The 22,699-nt window shown below is 37.8% G+C and overlaps 1 protein-coding gene across 3 annotated transcripts in view; it reads right to left on the reverse strand.

Moving 5' to 3' along the window:
• c19h14orf180 (chromosome 19 C14orf180 homolog) overlaps nt 1-11,057 on the reverse strand; it is a 30,763-nt gene extending 19,706 nt beyond the window's left edge. For 2 of the 3 annotated variants that reach the window (XM_047344906.1, XM_047344908.1), the window contains exons 1-3: nt 10,591-11,057; nt 9,106-9,136; nt 529-615 (exon numbers count right to left, since the gene is read on the reverse strand). In XM_047344906.1, coding sequence (XP_047200862.1) covers nt 529-615; nt 9,106-9,136; nt 10,591-10,743 — 271 coding nt within the window. In that variant the 5' untranslated portion in view covers nt 10,744-11,057. The remainder of the gene's footprint in view (nt 1-528; nt 616-9,105; nt 9,137-10,590) is intronic. The other variant, XM_047344907.1, reaches the window with a different exon arrangement.
• Between the last annotated feature and the right edge of the window lie 11,642 nt (nt 11,058-22,699).

Below are 22,699 nucleotides of genomic sequence, written 5' to 3' on the forward strand. Positions count from 1 at the left end.
ACAATAAATGAATGAATTAATCATTTAAAAACCTAACACATAACATAAATTAGCTTTTCCTTCTGAAATATTAAGTTAGATACCACTGTTTTTGATTTTCTAAAGATCTTGTAGAAATACTTACTATATTTTGTGATATGTTGCATGTATAACCTATTTTGTGTAAATTATAGCTCATGAAAGAAATCAGAATCAACTAAAATTTGTAGTCAGGTCAAAGCTCTTCAAAATTAGTGACCAGAAATCCTCAACAAAATCTGTGAACGGAAAATTTTTCATATTAACCAAACGGCTATATTCTAATCTATGCATTCTTCACTATATCTATATTATCCTGAAAGTTTAGTTTTCCTTTAAAGACCTGCCAAATGTCATACATCTTTCCTAGAACTTTAGGTCCTGGGAACTTATTGAAAACCAGAGCCAAAAACCACAAAATCAAAGTCCATCATTGCATAGCACACCCTGTGTTTACACCCATTTTCCATGAACCTTTCCCTGAAAAGTTTAATTTTAAAAAGCACTTGCCTGAGCTTCCCTGAAGAGCGGTGAGCTCGATCAACGCCACTTCATAGAACATTTTTTCAGCCTGGATGAACTGGAGGGCCTTCCCATCTGTTTATATAGGTGAAGGACTGGTCTCAGATGTCAACAAGATTAGTTAGTTGTGGAAGTTAAAAACAGCCCTCAAGTTTCTTTTTTCCACCCTGCTGGAGAACAGCCATTCAGGCCAAACACAAGGTATAGCAATTCAAACCATGCTGTTAATCCCATAGTGTTGATTTTAAAGTTCATGTTTAGAACATGTTTAGTGTCTGAATCATACAATTTATATTCATATTATAACATTGTATTATAATATAATATTAACTAATATATATAATATAAACACATCAGACATCCCTTACTTTGAAGCCAGTTTTTTTCTTTTAAGTTTCTAATTTCTGTTCAAATTCTTCATAACAGATTTGAACAGGAGTTTGTTGTTCCCATGAAAAGACTCTATAAATAAAATCCTAAAAATAGTTCACTTTGCAAATGCATTCAGTGCACTTAGTGTTCTTGTCACTGTAAAAAGATACCATTGATGCTTGTCAGATTAATATAATGACGAATGGGATGGAGAGTGCTCAAAATAAACCCAGCAGTCTTTTTTTAGGTGTCCTACTTAACATCAGATTTCCCATTCAAAAAAAATTACAACCAAACAACAAAAACATCTGAGTTTATATTGGTGTTGTCACTCCAAATGGCAATTATACCAAAACATTAACAAGGTTAAGAATACAAACAGTAGATTTTATCTTCTGAGAAACAGGATGATTTCCACACAGTCTCCCCAAACCCATAAATCAAGAAAAAGTGGAAGACAGTGCCATTCACACCCTTTGAACTTTTCCACATTTTGCCCCATTAAAGTCACAACTGATTTATATTTAACAGGGATTTTATTTGATAGACCAACACAAAGTAGAGCATAACCGTAAAGTGGAAGGAAAATTACAATTTTGTTTTCCTACTAATAAAAATCTGAGAAGTGTAGTGTGCATATTCAGCCCACCTTAGACTGGTAAAATCCAGTGCAACCAATAGCTGTCAAAAATCACCTTAGTGAAATAATTCAATCTCAGTATAAATCCAGTTGTTTTGCGAATGCCTTAGAGGTTTGTGAATGAATATTAGTAAACATACAGCATTATGAAGACCAAGGAACACAGCAGACAGCTCAGGAAAAAAAGTTGTGGAGAAATTTAAAGTAGGGTTATGGTATAAAACAATGCCCCAAGCAAGGAATATCTCAAGGAGCAATGTTCAATCTATCATCTGAAAATGGAAAGAGTATGGTGCAACTGCAAACCTACCAAGGAAAGGCCATCCACCTAAACTGACAGGCCTGGAAAAGGACAGCATTATTCAGAGAAAGAACTAAGGTCCCCATGATGACTCTGGATGAGCTACAGAGATTCACAGCTTTGGAGGGAGAATACGTTGACACCCATTATCTGTGCACTGCACAAGTCTGGCTTATGTCGAAAAGTGGAAAGAAAAAACCCATTTTTGAAAAACGTAATAAAGAATTCTAATAAGCAGCTTACCGCAAGCCGTAAAGGGGACACATCAAACAGCTTTGTTTAGATAAGACCAAAACAGAACCTTACATGCAAAATGCTTTGGGTGGTGGGAATCTAACACTTCACATCACTCCAAACACTCCAGCCCGACGGTGGGAAATGTTAGTGCCAAGCATAAGAAAGTAGGGGTTCTTTCTTTAGCAAAGCAAGGAACTTGGTCAGAGTTAATGGGAGAAGTTAAATCCTGAAGGAACAGCTGTTGAATGCTGCGAAAGGCAGAGTTTCACCTTCTAGCAGGAAGATGGTGCTAAACATACAGCCAGAGTGGTTTAGATCATAACATATTGTCACAATGGGTGGGAAACATTCATGTTCACTAATGCTCTCTATCCAATCTGACCAAGATGGAGCTGTTTTGCAAAAAAGAGTTAAAATGTCAGTTTGTAGTGAAAATGCTTCTAGGACATAAATTTCCAATGAAATATTTTTTGTTTGTGGACAAAATATGGAAAAGTGTCATTTGTATGATAACTTTTACAAGGGACTGAATAAATGTTGAAAAGCTTACAATGGATGAACATAAAAGCAATATGTCCAGAACAGTAAGGAAAACAAATGCCAGCATACATTTAAGTGCACCACCTTTAAAAACAAAAGTCCACCATGAAACATTTTAGCCAGCATATTCTGCTTTAATATTTTCAATCAATAAATAGCACCAGGAGACACCTGGCAGCTGGGACTACGGCAGCTTTGAGGTGGACCATCTGTGCAGGAGAATAAAGGGAATGAGACATCACCAAAGGTCGGAGCCCTTCTTCTGACGGCTATTTTTAACTCGCCTGACGCACAACAATCCAACAACAGGAACCTCACACCATCTTTTCCTGGGAACAACCTCTGCTTTGAACTGGTAACTGGACCCCGGTAAAAAAAAATAAAATAACAGCTTGCTCTAACACTGAAAACCACAAAGGCAAATCTGATCATACGTGCCATGAGACCCAGGTGTGAACTGACAGGTGGAGCTAAAAGACACTTTCTTAAAATCTAACAAATTACTAACATAATTTTGCTCATTCTGTTTGTGCTTCCATGTTAGAAACAAACAAAAAAAAAAAAAACAGGGAAAGGTTTGTGATTTAGCCATAAAGCAGTTTTTCTCCTGATTATAAGCACAGCAGCTCTCCGTCGAATTTACCAGGGACACAGATGGGGAACATGTGCAGATATGGTTGTCAAGCTCCACAACTGGGGGCTGTGCTCCACATTCCCCTCTAACCACCCGGTGAATGTCTCCTCCCTCGCTAACAAAATGGACGAACTGCTCATTCTCAGCACAAGGAACTCGGACTTCTGTGAATCTGCCACCCCAATATAAACAAAATGAGACTCTGATTACTGTCTGCTTCATCGCATTATAACCTATAGGCAGGAATTAAAAACTTCTAAGCCTGAGGTTAGGACTGCTAAAAAGTAGACTGTTTAGTCAAAGCAGATGTTACAGGCCTGCTTGGACTGCACGTTGAAGTGTTGTGATGTCAGCCACTCACCTGAATGAACTTGCTAAAAAAAGAACTTTCGCACATACAACAAAAAACCATGGTACACCTCACACCTGAGGAAGCTGCGGCTAAGAGAAGCTACAGTGAGAAGCTAAAAAGCAGCTGCTCGCCCAACAACCCTGAACAACATCACTAACCACACAAGCCCACCCCTCTACAGTGTCATGACCCCCAATTAGTTGACGAGCTCAAGAGCTTCTTCTGCAGATTTGAAAAACAACCATTCAGACATCCAAACCATTCAGCTATATCTCACTCCCATACAAAATGACTAACCCCTCGGATTAATAATTCTACAACCTCTGACACCCTGCCGGCATTAAAGGTCTTTCAGCATCAGAAGACCAGGAACACTCCAGGACTCAATGGTTTTCCCTCCTTCTGCCTGAAAGCCTGCACCGACGAACTGCCCCCTAACTTCATTCAGATTTTCAACGAGTCTCTGGAGCCATGTGAGGTTCCCCTGTGCATCATCATCAATCCCCCAAAACAGCACCATAGGGTTAAATGACTACGAAGAAGGCCCAGCAGAGACTCTACAACTTATGAAGTACAACCTTTCACAGGAGATGCTGGTCATCTTCTATCTGAACATTATATAGTCTGTCCGTGTTCGTCCATCAATGTGTGGTTTGGCTCAGCCACAGAGATAATTAACAAGGCTGACTTTCCCTCCATTCAGGACTTGTACAGGTTTAGAGTCAGAAAAAGGGGCAGCTAATATCTGTGCAGACCTCACACATCCTGGACACAAACTGTTTAGACATTCAATTTCAGGTAGGCAATACAGAACGCATTTTGCAGAAACCAGCCACCACAGAGACAGTTTCTTTCCCAAAGTTGTCTCTCATGAACACAATGAACACCTTACAGCCAGAGTAGTCAGCTACTTTGATTTGAAATATAAATATGCATATTTGCACAACCACAACCTGCCTTTCTTTTTTTGTTACTCTATAAAAAAGATGGCTGTACATGCACATAGATGTACATATTTCCTCTAAAGTGTATATTTTCATAGTTATTGTCAGTAAATTGTGAGCGTACAGACAATAAGTATGAACATGATACAACTCATATTCACATATCAGCCTTACCTCCCCCAAGTTAATGGTTGACTGAACTAAGATCAAAAATCTAATTTAAAAATTTAGATAGGATTGTTCATTTTTTTATCAAAATAAAGCAGGTAATGTTTGTTAGAATTTACCCACAGTTAAACATACATTAAGACCCTCAAAAATGTCTTTCTATAGTGTACCTTGTAGAAATTAGATCTCCTTTGCTGCAACACAATAAAACAAATCTAATCAAGTATTAATAAAAGTGATACTAGTGAGCAGGATCTTTTTCAGAAATTTGAAAACAGAAAGATATGGTATCACAGTTTTACCTTTTTAAAAGCTAAATCCTGCTATTTGAGCTTTAAGTCTGTTTAAGACCTAAACCAGGGACCACTTAACAGCCAAAAGAGCTTTAAGCTTCAGATAAAGGTCCTGCCAGCTATGATAACAAGGCTTCAAACCTAAAGTAGGCATCACATGGCAACAATCACCATCAACCTTTCCTGGAACAGTACACTTTAAAAAACGCTGAAATAAAGACCAATCAAATCTTGAGTCCCTTCTCAAATCCCAAACTGAGTTCAAAGTCAAGATGCACAAGTCCCGAGTCAAGTCCCAAGTACTAATTGGAGGTTTCTGTCCTCTTTACTGCATCTAACCCATCTCTTATTGAAATAATAACAATCAAATAAAACATATTTTCTGTAACTTTAAACTAACACAATATGTAGCTGCTTGAAGGAAGAGAGTGCTGCTGCAATCTTAAGCAACTGTGATGTTAGTGGATTCCATTCTTTACTACATAATTTAAATACCTATTTGTCTTTTTTGGTTACCCATCTTAGTGATAGCGTTTAACTAGCGTTTAACTAGCAATGCAGGAAAATTGATTTAGCTGTTAAGCAAAAATTAAGCAGTGTGGTAAAACCCTCATTACAGATTTACAACTGGTGGTGGTAAGATGGTCTTGGGCTAATTTGCTGCTTTGAGACATGAACAACTTGCTGTAAATGATGGAATCTTGATTTTTTTCTCTCTACCAAAAAAGCATTAACAATAGTTTATTCAAGAGAGGTCAAAATAGGTGTCACTTTTTTAAAAGAACACTTTGCTTGGTGTAAGATTTTAATTATTTTAAAATCAAACGCCTAAAGTCAAAGTAGAATCATAAGTCTTTTGCAGTTTCATCAAATCGACTCTCGACTCACATGACGTCAGCCTACACCCCTGCAAGCTTGTGCTAGATATGCTTAAAATGTGATCAAAAAATTGCTCTTGCACTCAATAGACAGGAAATATTTTATACAGAATTATATACTGAGTGTTTTTTTGTTTTGTCCAAATTCTAAAGTGTTTGTTAGGAAAAGTCACAAGACATTCTAAGATTTTATTTTATTTTATTTTACAAAGAATAAAAATTCTTCATTTAAAGAATGATGAGGCTTCTCTTTATTCTCTTCTCCGATCCAACATACTGGGCCACAATTTGTGACCCAGTTTTTTTGTGTCCGATCTAAAGCTTTCATATCAGCATGGAACTAGGCGATTTTAATTTTTTTAATTATTGTGGGTTTTTTTTTACCCTGGTTGTGTATTTATAGCCTGTACAGAGAAATGTGAGAGCCTAAGCTGGTATTTTTCCTCCCATAAAACATTTGTGTGAAACTCTAAAGTTCCCACATCCTGGTTCCTGTTTGAGCAGACTGACCCTTCACCTTCTCGGGAGTGCAGCTGCTAAATGACCTAAACTCGACTGCTTCAGCTTCTGTGAGGAATGTGTAAAATACTACAGTGCCTTGCAAAAGTATTGGTGTCAACTTTGTTTTAACTGTTTTCCCCGTACAACCACGAACTTCAAGTAGTGTACGATTGTGAAGTGGCCCGTAGTTTTCAAATTCTTTCAAAAATAAATTTCTGAAGTGTGACATGCATTTGTATTTAACTCCCTTTACCTTTAAAAACAGCCTAGTTTGCAAATAGAGTCCATCTATGTGTAATACATTCAACTATAAATACGACAAACTTTAGAGAACATTAGCAAACAAACAGCATCATAAAGAGCAAGGAACCCAGAAAGAACACAGAAAGGTCGGGGATAAAGCTGTAGAGACGTTTAGAGCAAGTTAAGGTTATACAAAATCTCTACTGTTAAATCATCGGAATAGAAGTGTGTCACACGGGAACTCTAGAGGAGCTGCATAGATCCACAGCTCAGGTTGGAGATTTGGAACACAACATTCCTATGGTCAAATAAAGGTCTTCTTGTACCCAGAGTCAACTCTAGGTGAACTCTTGGTCCTGGAATTTTGCCCCCACTGCATTTCAAATCAGTAACTACATTATCGTGCTTTAAAAGCAAAATAAATAAAAAAAATATCTGAAGCATTTTGTTAAGCTTTTTTCATTTCCTTGGTTTTATGTGATCTTATGTCTATGTGTTGTTCTCTGTTTCATTTGTTGATTACAATTATTTTTAACTGGAGTTTTTATCTTTACATTTTCTTTTAAGTCCCCTTTGTTGTATGAAATATGCTCTATAAATAAAATTGACCTAATAGGACAACTATTGGTCATGCACTCCACAATTACAGCTTTTATGGAAATGCAGCAAGAAGAAAACAATTTCTGTAGGAACAGTCTCATTTGCACATGCCATTTAGGGGATACAGCAAACATGCGGAAGAAGGTGAGTTCAGAATAATATCGAACTCTGTGGCCTATATGTAAAATGCTGGTGGCGTGGGAAAACTAACACCGCACATGATCTTGAACACACCATTCTCACGGTGAAACAAGATGGTGGCAGCATCATGTGGCTGAGTTTGGTTTTCTTCAGGAATAACATGGACACTTGTCAGAGATCATGAGTGGAGCTAAATACAGAAAAATTCTGGAAGAAAGCCTTTAGAATCTGCAAATAACTTGAGATTAAGTTGGAGGTTTACCCTCCAGCAGGACAACAACCCTGAACATAGAACCAGAAATACAATTAAATGAATTAGATCATAGCATGTACATGTGTTAGAATTGACCAATCAAAGTCCAGACCTAAATCCAATTGGGAATCTGTGACTTAAAAATTGCTCTTTAAAGATGCTCTCCATCCCGTTTCACAGAGCTTGAACTATTTAGTAAAGAATGGCCTGTGACATACAATCTCAGTAAAATACATTAACGTCTCAAGTTGCTACAATAAGATTATTAACACCATATTTACATTCAGTGATTACCATAATTTGGTTTTGATAATCATCTAAAGCTGGTCCATTCTCCTAAAAAATACAACCGGGAATTTGTATGGCTGTAATTTTACACCTAAAGCAACAGTGTTACTCTGCTGTACATGGAACACCCCAATCTGACCTGACATTACCCATTACTATTAATGAGCTTATGTAACAGTAAAAGATTTAACTCTGTCATGGTACCCTGAGCAGGCTAGGAGGTTGCTATTGTAGCGCCCTAAAAATATGTTCAGAACGTGATAATGTCTAAGTCATGGTATATTGATGTCATGGGTCAAGCACTTATTTAATTTAGTAGTGGTCTAAACAGTTTGTTTAGTTTATGTTTAAGTATGCGCTGAAGTTACCGTATTTTATTTCATATATTTTTTGTTATATTACCATTTCTTTAAGAGTGACATGACGTAGAAAGTTCATGACCTTTTGATTATAAAAAAAAAATATAATATGGTGAAGACAGAAAACTACCCACGCTGCACGCTCGAACCATGGATTTTGTTCTGATAAAGTTGCACAAAAATGAAGATCTGCGTGGAATCTCCTTAAGTTGTTTTAAGGGTGCAACATTATTCAGACTGATAGATTGAAGCTCTGCAAATGGACCTATTTTAGACTGAGATAGGTAGAGCCATCCTGAGGTAGATAACCTGAGCTGACTAAGTTAAGCACTGGAGTATCTCAGTAACAAGGAAAGGAGCTGTGGGGGTAATATATACTGAAACGCAACACCTTTCTATTATCTCGGTGTCCTGTACTGTTGTAGTTTATAGTGGCAGTGAAGTGGAAATCCATGCATGGACTTCTCGTCACAGATGCAGGTTAATTAGTGCTCTCCCATTCTGTTGTACAGAGATAAGAGCCCACAAATCCTCTTAAGAGACAAACACACCTTCTGAGTGACACACAAAGCATGTGGCATTCTGGGACAAATGGGTTATTATGAAGTGGCCCAAAGACATCCGCTCATCTCTTTCTGTTTAAATTACCTTCTATATATGGTCTACATGCTCCATTGTCCTGGAATTTGCTACGCCTCCTGCATGTTTGCCTCGCAAAACAAATAAACTAGCTTCTTAGTTAGCTGTGACTAGCTGAGATTTAAATAAGCAATATGCGAAGCAGAAACAGACTGTTTGGGGGGTTTGTTAGGAAAGGATACAGTTCTTTTCAGTGATGAAGAGTTCAGCAATCTGTGAAGCAGAGAAAAACAACGAACAAGCATAATTAGGTGTTAAATATTTAGTTTTCAATATCATTATAACGTATACTGTTTCCAGACGACACAATTGTATTTTGTTGTGAGAAGGATTTAAATTAATTATAACACACAATGGGAGAAGAGCTAAGCAAGTAAATGAGGTGGTTTGATGTTAATAAACTGACTTTAAATAAAAGAAAACTAACTTTTGTTTTTTGGTTATTCTAGACCAACTCAAACTTCGCACCTTTGATAAAGGATGTTGAAGTAGAATATCTTAAATCAAATTTCTTAGAGTAAATGTCAATATAGTAAATTGTGTTTTAAATCACTTATAAATTATGTCAGATAAACAATGTCACAGTTAATTATTTTTGTAAAATGCCTTGAGAACACATGTTGTGAACTGGCACTATGTGAACTAATTTAACTGAATTAAATGGAACAGCATTAATGTATAAATAAAGTTAGAGATGTATGAAGTCAGTAGTCATTATATATTCTACAGCAAAAGGTCACTTTATACCTAGTTACCTATCGCACTGTTTGTGTAAATAAAAAAAATATGTTTTTATTGTTTTAAATAAGTTATAAGAATCACACTTCTGAATTGTAGCTATTCATTTTAATGGCATAAGAATGCATTATGATTACCAGGCCAACATGGATTTTTTTTTTTAGCACGTTGAAAAAGTCTGCTAAATGAGCATCACAGCTCTCCTCCACCAAGTACACCATAGATGTGTGCCAATTCTACAGAACTGATGCAACTGTGACACAAATATCAATAATGACCCAACAACAACATTATGTAATCTTATTTTATATGCCTTTTATACATTTTCAAAGTCCATAATAAATAAGACATCAAGTTCGGAGAAGTAACTGTGTGATGCGAGCTGTTAAAGCAAGTAATACTGCTCTCCGTGCAGCCTGGCAGATCTGGTCAACATCATCCTGCATGCTGTAAAGTTCTGGAGCGAAGGCAGTGTTTTGACATCAGGCACATTCCTTTATGCACTACTACATGGGAAACAATTACAGCTCTGCTGTTGTGGAGAAACCTTGTATTGCACCCTGAAATGTAATCAGCTAAAAGTTTACATAGCACAGAAACATAACTCTTACAACATAAAAAAAAAAAAAAAGTCTGACATATAGTGGGTCATAGGCTGTTACTGGACACCTACTAGCATTTAGCAGCATTTCTGGTGAGTTGGAGGAAATCTTCTAGAGTCAGCATGTAAGCACATAATAGCCTGCTCTGTTAAATTCCACATTGGTGCTGGAGATATCAAGGTTAAATATGGTCTTTGTAATGTGCTGTAAGATAAAATTATGCTCTATGGATAAAGTGATGCAAAGTTATGTGCACAGCTGAGACAAACATATGATCTTGCATGGAGAAAGCTGAGCGTGTATGTGCCCAGCTCCCATCTAGCTCACCTGGTGCAGGCAGTTGGGCAGAGAGGTGAAGCTCTGTACATGGGTCAGTCCCAACAGGCAGCTGAGGAAGCAGTGGAGGGCAGCCTGGTACTCCCCCTGCTGCTGGAGCTGCTGTCCCAGCTCAAACAGGCCCTCCCTCCCTCCGTTCAGCATCCCCAGTCCCAGCCAGAGTCAAAGCTGCCTCCCATCAGAGCTCTCACTGGCCGAGGATAAACGTTCCCGTCTTTCACTTCTGCACCAAAACACCACATGTAGGAGAAAAAACAGCCACAGAGGGAATTGTTTAACAAAGACTGCTGGTAGATAAACAGACAGAAAAGCTGTTGGAGGAAGAGTGAGCAGTGTCGCCTCCTCTCTGTCCCGCCCGTGCTCACTAAGTCAAGGACAGGTGGTAAGGAGCAGTGTGAGGTAGTGCCGGCGTCTCACACAGAAAAAATACATTCCTCTCCCTCCTCTCTTGCTGCACCAGGAAAGGAGGCCAGAGGAAGTTGGAGAGTATTTGCTGTGTGAATGGCAGCGCTATGAGCCAATCTCTGCTCTGATCTTGTACAGTAGCTCCACCTGTGTGTGGACTGTTTCTCCAATCACTGAGCCGGGGATAAAAAGATTAATAATGTGCCTTGGAGAAGTCTTCCTACCTTTTGAACTTTTTCAGATTTTGTCTCATTAAAAGAACACATTTCAACATATTATTGGAGGATTTCATGTGATGGACAAACAAATGTTATGCATTCTGGTGAAGTGGAAGTGGATGAAAAACATTGTACTCTATTAGCCATAGGTAAAACCCAGTGCACCTGATAACCTTCAGCTGTCACCTCAGAACATAACAAACAGAATCATGAAGACCAATGTACACTGCAGGGCCAGGGAGAAAGAAATTCAAAGAAGTGTTGGGTGTTAAAACAAGCTCCACAATCTAACATCTAAAAAAGGCAAGAGTATGGTACAACCGCAAGCCTACAAGGCATGTTTGGCCATCTACACATTCCTGGGAGATCATTAATCAGAATAGTTGCCAAGAGGTCCTGGATAACTCTGCAGAAGCTACAGAGACCCACAGTCCAGGTGAGTTGTGTACTCCACAGAACTGACCTTTAAGGAAGAGTAGCAAGAAGAAAATCATTTTTTAGTGAACATCATAAGAAGTTCCATTTACAGTTAGCCACAAGACATGAAATGCAAACTAAGTATGTTTTTAATTTTACTTTACAGTCTAGCACTACTTTGTGTTGATTTATCATCTATCATCCCAGTAAAATACAGTGACATATGCAGATATAAGGTGACAAAATGTGAATACTTTTGCCAGACACTGGATCTAAACAAGCTTTGTAAAAAGCTCAAACTGCTGCCATCCTTCCAAAAAGCATCTGCTGTGTGTAAGGGAATCATCCCACCTTTTAAATTATTTAGAAACACTGAAGAATTAAGGATTTAATCAGTTTAAATGTATTTAAATATGTACACCATAACTTTCACTATACGATGAAAGTTTAAAGCAGCAGATGTAAAGAAGAAGTAAACAGTCTCTTTTCTGCATGCGTGCCAGAAAATAAACTTCATCTAAACAACAAAAGCAAATATTTATTCAAGAGGCCAGCCTCCTCTATATGTTTGCTCACGGCCTTTCATGCCATGGTCAACACTGTTGTGAATCCATTATGTATCCAGAAAAAAGCAGAAGAAAAGATAAAATAAAAATAATTACACCTGATCTATTACTTAATCTAGATGACGATGCCCCTCTCTTACCTGCCAGGTCGTTATTTTAAATAAGAATCTGTTCTTAATAACTGACCTGGTTAAATAAAGGTTAAATAAAAAAATAAATAAATAAATAAATACTCCTTTCGAACACAAGCTGCCTAGTTTGGAAAATATAAATGAGGTAACACAAAGTAAATGAGTAGAGTCTGTCTCTATTGGTGCCCAAAACACAGAAAGAATGAAAAAAGATGACGGTAGATGGGAGTTTGCATGGCATTAGATCTGAACTTGAGGGTCAAACACAATGATTTGTGAACAGTCCTGATTTTGGACGAACAGCACCTAGCACAGGAAATTGATTATGCTGATACCGGCCAACTCATTCCCTGCAGACAGTTTATTGTGCTCACTTTACTGTCCAGTCAATGCAGTTGAGTCAGAATGCAGCGAGAGGGAAAGTAAACCCTTCAATGTGATGCAGTTGGAAGCTCTCTGACTGACTCAGTGTTCAGCTCTAATGGTAATAGATTGCAGACAAGTCAAGCTTAAAGGACCAGATAAGATGTGAGGAGTTAATGCTGGACGTTCTTGTTTTTGTTACCAACATGTGAAAACTTTAGACACATAAAAACACACAGCAAAGCACCATTTAAAAATGAATGTTTACTATAAAAATCTAATCTAAGACCTCATATGTTGATCATACTGTGTCTTAGAAGTTTATATATATTTATCTGTACAAGGCCAACACAAAAATGTAAAGGTGAAGTGGAACGATGTTTTTCTTTAATTTACAAATACAATCTTAACAGTGGGCTGTGCACTTATTTTCAGCCCCCTCATGAGTCAATACTTTGTTGAACTACATTTCAGTGTTATTTCAGCTGCAAGTCTTTCAGGGATTGTCTACTACAGAAAAGCCTTAGTGGAACAACTAGATTTATACAGAGATTAAATTACACAGACGTGGACTTTATTTCCTTGTTAGGTTACTTCTAAAGGTAATCAGTTGTACTGGGTCCTATTTTGGGGTTTTAGAGTAAAGTTGCTAAATATAAATGCACACCTCAGTTTTCAGATTTTTTTGTAAAACAAATTAACTAAGCCTGTATAACTTACTTTTCAGAACTTCAACTGGGTTGGTGTGGTTGGTAAGGGTTGGGTTTTGTCCATGTACTCTGGCTTCCTCCCATAGTCCAAAAACAAGTTAGGTGAACTGGACTCTCTAAATGGCACATAAGTGTGTTTTTCTCTGTTGCCCTGTTAGCGTGTCTAGACCCTGGCTCAATGGCAACTGGAGACTGGTACCAGCACCCCCGACTCTTCAAGGACAAATGGGTATAGATGATGGATGGCTTTTAACCGGTCTAATTCTGTTCGTATTTCATTTTGAATAATTCCATTTGATTGGTCTCCATGGATTTAAATGAGTACTGTTTCTGTGTCCTTAAATAATTAGGTGATTTGTCAGTGCAGTAGCGCTGCATGCAAACAGAACTTTAAATACTTGAGCTTCCCCAATTTCAGACCGCCTACTATGATGTCACCTGTGCATGTAGAAGCTCCTTTTCAGCAGGTTACATTTTATTTTGAAATAAATAAAAATTTGTAACAAAACAAACTGATCATGACATTGATTAGGTGACAAGCTATCTGAAGTGAGTTTGGTAGATTTTATTAAAACTTCTGGCATATAGCTTAATATTTACTGCGAAGATATGTGTTATTCTTATGGTTAAAAATCCACGTTTTTCACGTCTACGAATTTGCATTTTACCACCTGGTTTTCCATCTCTGTTTCATTTTGGTATATTAGCTTACATCTTGCTCCAACTAACATTATGTCCTTGTGCAGGGAATCTTTCTGACAAAGAGACTGACTGATGTTCACTGTTCTGCAGGTCAAGAAGGGAAACCTACCTGTAATTGGAATATTGATCTTCTGTCCTGTGGAATTGGTGGAAAAATACATCAGAATAATCAGTAAGCATATCACACATTCACGCAAAGGAGCCAATACATCAGGCTAATGTAAATGAATAAGGAGCAGAGTCAGTAAGAGAATGCAGGGGAAAGAAAATGTGTCTGTCACAGCAGGTTATTGCAGAGCTGTAAATTTTATTATATTAAAGTAATGTTGATGTCTTGTGTAAAACCAATTTACTGCAGTGTACATATTAAGTTGCTGTAAATATAACAATGTATTTTCAGCATGAGCCTAACTATTTTAATTTTATTAGGAAATATCAGCTTTTAGAATCTGATGCATTTACTGTACATGATTGTATTTTCCTTAATGCTGGATCTTATAATGTCCTGAAATGTTTGGTATTAGAACACTGTTTTGGAGGTTCTTGAGAAACATTGGTTCTCCTGGACCCAGTCATCTCATGACACCGTGCATCGCTCTACATCAGCATTCACTATTTATATTTACTGTACTGTGCAGATAAACAGCCACTGTGTGCAATATTTCTCCAGCTCAGAGCTCTCTGATCTGTATGTTTTACTCTGTGTGAGTGATTGCACTGCATTGCAAACTCCATCGGAGTATGCAAACTCACAGAATTTTCTTTTGGTCATTAATCTTTCCCGGGATCCAGCAGGCAAGTAAGTTAACAAAATGCGATATATTTCTTTCTTTCAACTACATACAATACTCTCCAGATCTTGGTGCGTTCGATTTGTTTAAAGTTGCAGTCTCCACCTTCAGCAGCAGCAGCCCTCTAAGATTCAAGCTCTGGTTGTTTAATAGGCTTGGTCTCAGCACCCCTCCCAGCTACTGAGAGCAAGTTTACGGCCTCCATGTAATCAGCAGTAAATGCCGCTGCCATCTGTCTCTTTTCATTCAATTATCTGACCCAATGACTTTTACTGACAAATGCTGTCCAGGTAAACACAGGACTGCAAAGCCCCCAGCTAAAACATTTGACGAGTTTATATATCTTCTAAATCTCCACATTCTCTTTAGGGTCAGGTCTAATTTCAGCATTACTTTGCATCCTTTATCTATGAACAGCATATTCAAAGAGCTATGAAAATGTAACAGTAGAGGCATTCGTTCTTTCTCATCACTGTAAAAAGGTAGCACAAAGAGTCCCAAAAAGGCTGAGTCATAACTAACACTTCAGAGCTTTATGAAAAGGTACACTTATCTGGGTTTGTGAGGATTCATCTCTGTCACCATGAGTTAAAGTAAATTCATAAAAAAAAATTTTCAATAAAACGGAAACTACATACATATAGAGCTCAATATCTTTTGTTCTGCTCTTGCACCCCCAAGTGGATATTTGGAGGACATTGCAAGGAGGGGTTAAACCAAAGCTTTGTCTCAACACAGTGTCTTGCACCTTAAACTTTTTCACACTTCTCATGCTACAGCCACTATCTTTTTGTGATATTTTATGGGAATGGTGCGTAAATGTGAAGGGAAGGAAAATGCTGCAAGGTTTTCAGGTTTGCTCAAGAATAAAGATCTGGAAAGTGTGGGAGCATTTATGAGTCAATACTTTCTAGAACTGCGTTTTGCTGAAATTACAGGAGCAAGTCTTTTCTGGTATTTACATTGGGTTAGAAATCTGTGCTCAGTTTCTTTTTTTCAAAATAGCTCAACCTCAGTTAGATTGAAAGGACAGCAAGAGATACAGGGGTTGCACAATGAAACTGAAACACCTGTCATTTTAGTGTGGGAGGTTTCATGGCTAAATTGGACCAGCCTGGTAGCCAGTCTTCATTGATTGCACATTGCACCAGTAAGAGCAGAGTGTGAAGGTTCAATTAGCAGGGTAAGAGCACAGTTTTGCTCAAAATATTGAAATGCACACAACATTATGGGTGACATACCAGAGTTCAAAAGAGGACAAATTATTGGTGAACGTCTTGCTGGCGCATCTGTGACCAAGACAGCAAGTCTTTGTGATGTATCAAGAGCCACGGTATCCAGGGTAATGTCAGCATACCACCAAGAAGGACGAACCACATCCAACAGGATTAACTGTGGACGCAAGAGGAAGCTGCCTGAAAGGGATGTTCGGGTGCTAACCCGGATTGTATCCAAAAAACATAAAACCACGGCTGCCCAAATCACAGCAGAATAAAATGTGCACCTCAACTCTCCTGTTTCCACCAGAACTGTCCGTCAGGAGCTCCACAGGGTCAATATACACGGCCGGGCTGCTATAGTCAAACCTTTGGTCACTCATGCCAATGCCAAACGTCGGTTTCAATGGTGCAAGGAGCGCAAATCTTGGGCTGTGGACAATGTGAAACATGTATTGTTCTCTGATGAGTCCACCTTTATTGTTTTCCCCACATCCAGGAGAGTTACGGTGTGGAGAAGCCCCAAAGAAGCGTACCACCCAGACTGTTGCATAACCAGAGTGAAGCATGGGGGTGGATCAGTGATGGTTTGGGCTGCCATATCATGACATTCCCTTGGCCGAATACTTGTGCTAGATGGGCGCGTCACTGCCAAGGTCTACCGAACCATTCTTGAGGACCATGTGCATCCAATGGTTCAAACATTGTATCCTGAAGGCGGTGCCGTGTATCAGGATGACAATGCACCAATACACACAACAAGACTGGTGAAAGATTGGTTTGATGAACATGAAAGTGAAGTTGAACATCTCCCATGGCCTGCACAGTCACCAGATCTAAATATTATCGAGCCACTTTGGGGTGTTTTGGAGGAGCGAGTCAGGAAACGTTTTCCTCCACCAGTATCACGTAGTGACCTGGCCACTATCCTGCAAGAAGAATGGCTTAAAATCCCTCTGATCACTGTGCAGGACTTGTATATGTCATTCCCAAGACGAATTGACGCTGTATTGGCCGCAAAAGGAGGCCCTATACCATACTAATAAATTATTGTGGTCTAAAACCAGGTGTTTCAGTTTCATTGTCCAACCCCTGGAGTTTCCCAAGTCTTGCTACAGACCTCATTTTGATTGAGGTCTGGACTTTGGCTGGGCCACCTAAACACATAAACATGCTTTGTTTGTAGCTTTGATTGTATTTTTTGGGTTATCATCCTGCTATAATGGGAGCCCCTGCCCATCTCAAGTCTACAGGGATTCTACCAGGATTGTCCTGGTATTTTCATTCAATTCATTTTCCCATGAATTTGGACTAGCTTCCCTGTCCCCACAGTATGATGCAGCCTCCACTATTTATGGTGCAGATGGTTTTGAAATGTTAGTGGTATGTTTTAGCAACTTTTAGCAACTGTCAGAAGATGGGTACCAATAATTCTTGAAGGTTTTGTTTTAACAAAGATCACATTCTTCTTCTACTCTTCCATAAAAGCCAGATTTATAAACTGCATAATTAATAGTTCTTATATTAATCTCTGTAGTTGCCATGGAGGTGGTTTGGCCAGTCCTCTGATTAATCCTCTCCAATCCAGCCCTGTCAGTTCAGGTAGGCAGCCAAGTCTCGGCAGGTTACAGTTCAATCCATTTTTGGATGATGGATTGAATAGTGCTCTGTGAGAGATATTAAAAGCTTGGCATTTTGTTTTATAACGTAACCCTGCTTTAATCCTCTCAACCCTCTCTAACCTGCTTGCTGTGTCTCCTGGTCTTTGTGATGCAGTTTGTCTGATTTTCTCTAACAAACCTCTGAGGCTTTCACACAACAGCTGCATTCATACTGAGAATAAGTAACACACAGGTGGACTCGATTTACTAGTTAGGTGACTCTGTAGGAAGTTGGTTGCACTGGATTTTATTTAGAAGAATAACGGTAAGGAGGATTAATGTAAATAAAGACAGATGACTAATTTGTATTTGAAAACCATGTATCATTTTCCTTCAATTCACAGTTACACAGTAATTGAAGTCTGTGATTTGTGGAAATGTAATAACTGCTAGAATCACAAAAAAATAGCTTAAATATGTGTATTTTTTAATATAACAAACAAGAAATTTTACAAGACAGTTAACTGAATATTAAAGAGTGTAACAAGTTAGGCTAACACGTTTTGGAGCTTGTTGGTTTTCAATTCTGAGAGTGCAGGGCCATCTGTTAGCAGAAAATAATGGGAAGGTTTGTTGTCTCTTTGTGGGAGGTAAATGATGGGAAACAGCAGTGTCAGAAAACAGATTTTTTTTCTCACTTCATTAATTTGACCAATCTGACATTAAATCAGACAAGGCTGCTGACTGAGATTGTCACTAACTCCCACTTTTTCTTTTTGCCAAAACGCACAGTCATTTATTAGATGTGAACAGTTATCATCATCTTCATCACCCCTGTTTAAGCCATGATGTCAGAGCATGAGACGGGAGTGTTGACAGTGATGACCTTTGATTTTTCTAATAAGAGCTGTATAAAAGAAAGAATTGGAATGATTTTCAAAAGGTAAAAAGTTAAAAAAGTGTATTCTCCCCCGTTAAACAAAATGTTGCAGCTCTCACAGTAAGTTGCAAAAATTCTAAAATCTGCATCAACAGTGCATTTGTATCCGTGAAGTGAACTAAGTGAACTACAAATGTATAAAGATGCCACAGGTGAGAGCATATGTTTTAATAATAAATTATTGAATATTTTTAAAGTTTTCCCTTTTTCAAAGCCATTTCCAACGTTCATGTTTTAGACCTTTTTCGTAGCTAAAAGATCAACATGATTGAAAAAAATATAATTGTAAATAATTGTTATAATTAAATATTTTAATTTATAAGCCTTGTGTTAAATACAAACACATGTATTTAGTGCTACAGAGCATTACTTACAGCATTATTTTGAGACATTAAGAACTTTAATCTAACATCTTTCTGTTCCTGTTTGAGGGATTTTAGGAGGTGTTCAGGTTCATTATTCTGTTGTAGATTTTATTCCTCTATATCAGCTGATTTTAGCATATAGTGCACATTTCTGCATATTATTTTAGATTCTTACATTAGATTCATACGTCTGTGCAGGCTTTGCTAAGCAGTAGAAAGTAATGTTGCTTTTCCAGTGTCTATTACAGCTTCCAGGGGGTCTTTGCAGTAAAATGGGAGTTTTAATTTGCCGCCCTAGCAACTCTATTAGCAGTTCTCTGGGAAGCTATCATCCCTGGATATCTTTAAAAAAAAACTCCTTAAACATCATTTAGTCACCGAAGTATATAGTCTAACCCAGCCATGTTTCATTAACTGTTTGTGGTTTAACACTTCAAGCAAATGTGTAATAAGGTTTAATGAAAAGCTCATTTAAGTTTGAATAATGATTATAACTGTTTTTCAAGACTTAACCAGTAACTTCTAAGTCTTAAAAACATTAAAAACGTACAAATAAGTGAACAAACACTTACGCCCGTTACAACCACAAACATCAATGTGTTGAGATTTTGTGAGATCAAGCACCTTTTGCTGCAGATCACATTCCCAGAGAATTAAATATTTGTCCATTCTTCTTGAAAATTAGCTCAAACTCTGGACAGAGAGCATCTGCTAACATCAATTTATGTTTTGACATACATTCACAATTGGATTTAGGTTTGGACTTTGACTGGGCCATTCCAACACATAAATATGCTTTTTACCTGAGCAATTTTATCATAATTTTGGCTGTATGTTTAGAGTTATTATCCTGTAGAAATTGAATCTCTACCCCAGTCTCTTTTGCAACGTCTAACAGGTTTTGTTACAGGATTTCCCTGTGTTTAGAAACACAACATTCTGAAGTTTGTTATTGTAATGTGACAAAATGTGGAAAAATCTCACAGGGTACAAAAAACTTTGCGACATAGTGTAAATGGATACATTCTGGATATCCATACTTTGTCTACAGAAACATACTGTCATGATCCTTAGGTGTTTGAGCTTTGGGTGTCTTTATCTGTCTCTTCCCTGTTATTTTCATTCAGTTAATGTTACCATCCTAGATATTTCTGTGTAATTAGGTTCTTAGTTCATTCTTGTATGTTTTCTAATATTCTCTTTTAGATTTCCTTCCCCTTTATCTAATGCTGCTCATTACTCTTCTCACCTCAGCTGTATCTTCATTGGTCTCAGCTGTTCCTCACGTTCTCTAGATTACTCACAGCTGCATTCTGTGTCATTTCTCCATTCATGCCTCAGCATTTAGGCTCACCTGTTGCCTTTAACTCCCTGTCTTCATGCTTGTGATTTCTAGTTCTGTTTTACACCCAGTAAGTTCTGATTATTTGTTAAATAAACAATTATTTAACAAATAATTCATCCAGCTCCACAGCCACACAGTCTGACAGATACATCTAGAAGAAATTAAACAGCTTTCCATACTTTAGCATACCTCTGCAAGATTAAGAATTTGTAGAGGTGAAATGTTTCTTAAGTTCAGTTTGTTGCACATATCCTGTAGCCTATGCTGCACCTGGGTCTTTTATTATATGAAGGCCCAAACATCCAACAGTTTGAAGGTAAATCTGTGGTTATATAAAAGGTAAGTGCTTTCGCTTTGATTGACCCACAGATATGAGCATGACTCTTACCTGATACTACCGCCTCAGGAGGACTTATGGTCAGCGTCACGGTCAGTCTACCACTGAGTCGTGCTTCACGGACACACAGCTCATGATTACTCAATCTGTTTTGATTACTCCCATGTCCAGCAGGGAGTGACCACACACTGAAAATTAATATGACATTACTTGCACCCCAAGAGGAGCTTTTCTCAAATGTGTTTTTATTGTGGTTCGTTCAAAATTGAAAAAAAAAGGAGGCATTAAAATTTAATTGGTTGGAAAATTTGGTCGTTTTGTTTTTTGCGGCATGGCAGTTTGCTGCTAATGCACTCAGTTCTGGGGATTTCTAGTCGTTTTACATGTGAGTGGTTTAGAGAGCGTCAAGGAAATTGGCTCATCACTCAATAAGAGCTGAGTCCTCTGTTGATGACATTTCCATTAACAACAGGATATAATATGTTTATAGATCCCTGCTTTCTGGACCTTTTAATTTCTCCCTTTGCAACACAGTTTCTAATGCAGGCATGGGGCTGTGGATGGTGGACTTTATGGATTAACCATACAGGGTATCTATAGGCAGTAAATTGTTCTGACAACACATATTAAAGTGGCTGATCTGGAAAACTGCATATCATGCCGACTTACAGAACAAAAAACTGCTGTACAGAAAAAAAAATGGTAATTTAAAAAGAAAAATAAATTATCTCACTCTTTAACCTTTAATTAGATTTGCTAATGAAGACATTTTTAGATAACAGTCTGTGCAAAAATATAAACGGATTTTCTGAATTTATGAAGAAACAAACAGGCAAACTGTTGCAGCCAGACTTCCTGTTTAGTGTAGTTTTCAAGCAGGTGTCTTGTGATGCTCATAAATTATATGGATAAAAGAAAAATATAATTGAGATTTTGCAATGAAAGATTCCAGAACTCAACCTGATTGAAATGAATAAATTGAATAAACATTAGAAACAAAAGAATAAAATCAGACAGAAACAACTAGTGAGAGTTATTGTTGATAAAGATGGTTCCACAAGCTGTTGGATAATGGGCTAGACTTAGTAGTTCCCATGATTGTACATGAAAGGTCAAGCCACATGGGGGTAATTAATTTTTAGCACCATGTGGTGATACACAGGGCCATCGTAGTGTCCTCCTCATCAACATTTTGTTATTTATCAGGGCAAAACAATCAGGTACATTACCACTTTCCAAATTAGAGCTATCAAACATAAAGCAAAAAATGCTCCTGAAAATGTGGCAAACGTGTCAACCACGACCATCTGACCTCATTTGGAGTCTTGATGAGTGGGTGAATTTGTCCCCAAACAGAGCAATACACCATTACTCAAAAGGCAATGTTAAAGACAAGATTACTGTTTGGATGCAAGAAGAAAACCTTAATCCATGCTACAAAGATGTGTAAATATTTCATGAGTTGTCTGTCTTGTTGTTCTGGAGTCAGGACTGCATGTAGACCCGATGGATCTTTGGAGCAGAGAAATAAACGTTAATTGGCACGACAGGCTTAAAGCAACTGTGCACACTTACATAAATGATTTAATATTAGTGGACGATACTTACTAAAAGATGTCACTGAAATACAGATGTGGGCAAATTTCTTAGTAAAGATGTGTAAAAAGTCTTGTGTTGCAGTGATATTATCTTACACTGAAAATTTTATAAGAATACCACCTGACCTGTCCTTAAGCATACTAGTTTGTACTGTCCATGTTAGTTAATGCACTTAGTATTCACTAGTACCTCAGTATTTAGATTAAGGTCCAGTTATCCCTTATTCTGATACATCGGTTATTTATGTGGTATCAGGTCGGACCCGAAAAAAGAGGAAAGTAACAAGTAATAGGTTGTCATGGATGATAGACAGTTCCTGGTAGACCTCTCCAGCATCCAGTCCTTTGACATCACAGCTCATTCCTTAGGAGCAGACTATCAACAAAAAAACAA

This window comes from Girardinichthys multiradiatus, chromosome 19 (assembly GCF_021462225.1).
Source record: "Girardinichthys multiradiatus isolate DD_20200921_A chromosome 19, DD_fGirMul_XY1, whole genome shotgun sequence".
Lineage (NCBI taxonomy): Eukaryota > Metazoa > Chordata > Actinopteri > Cyprinodontiformes > Goodeidae > Girardinichthys > Girardinichthys multiradiatus.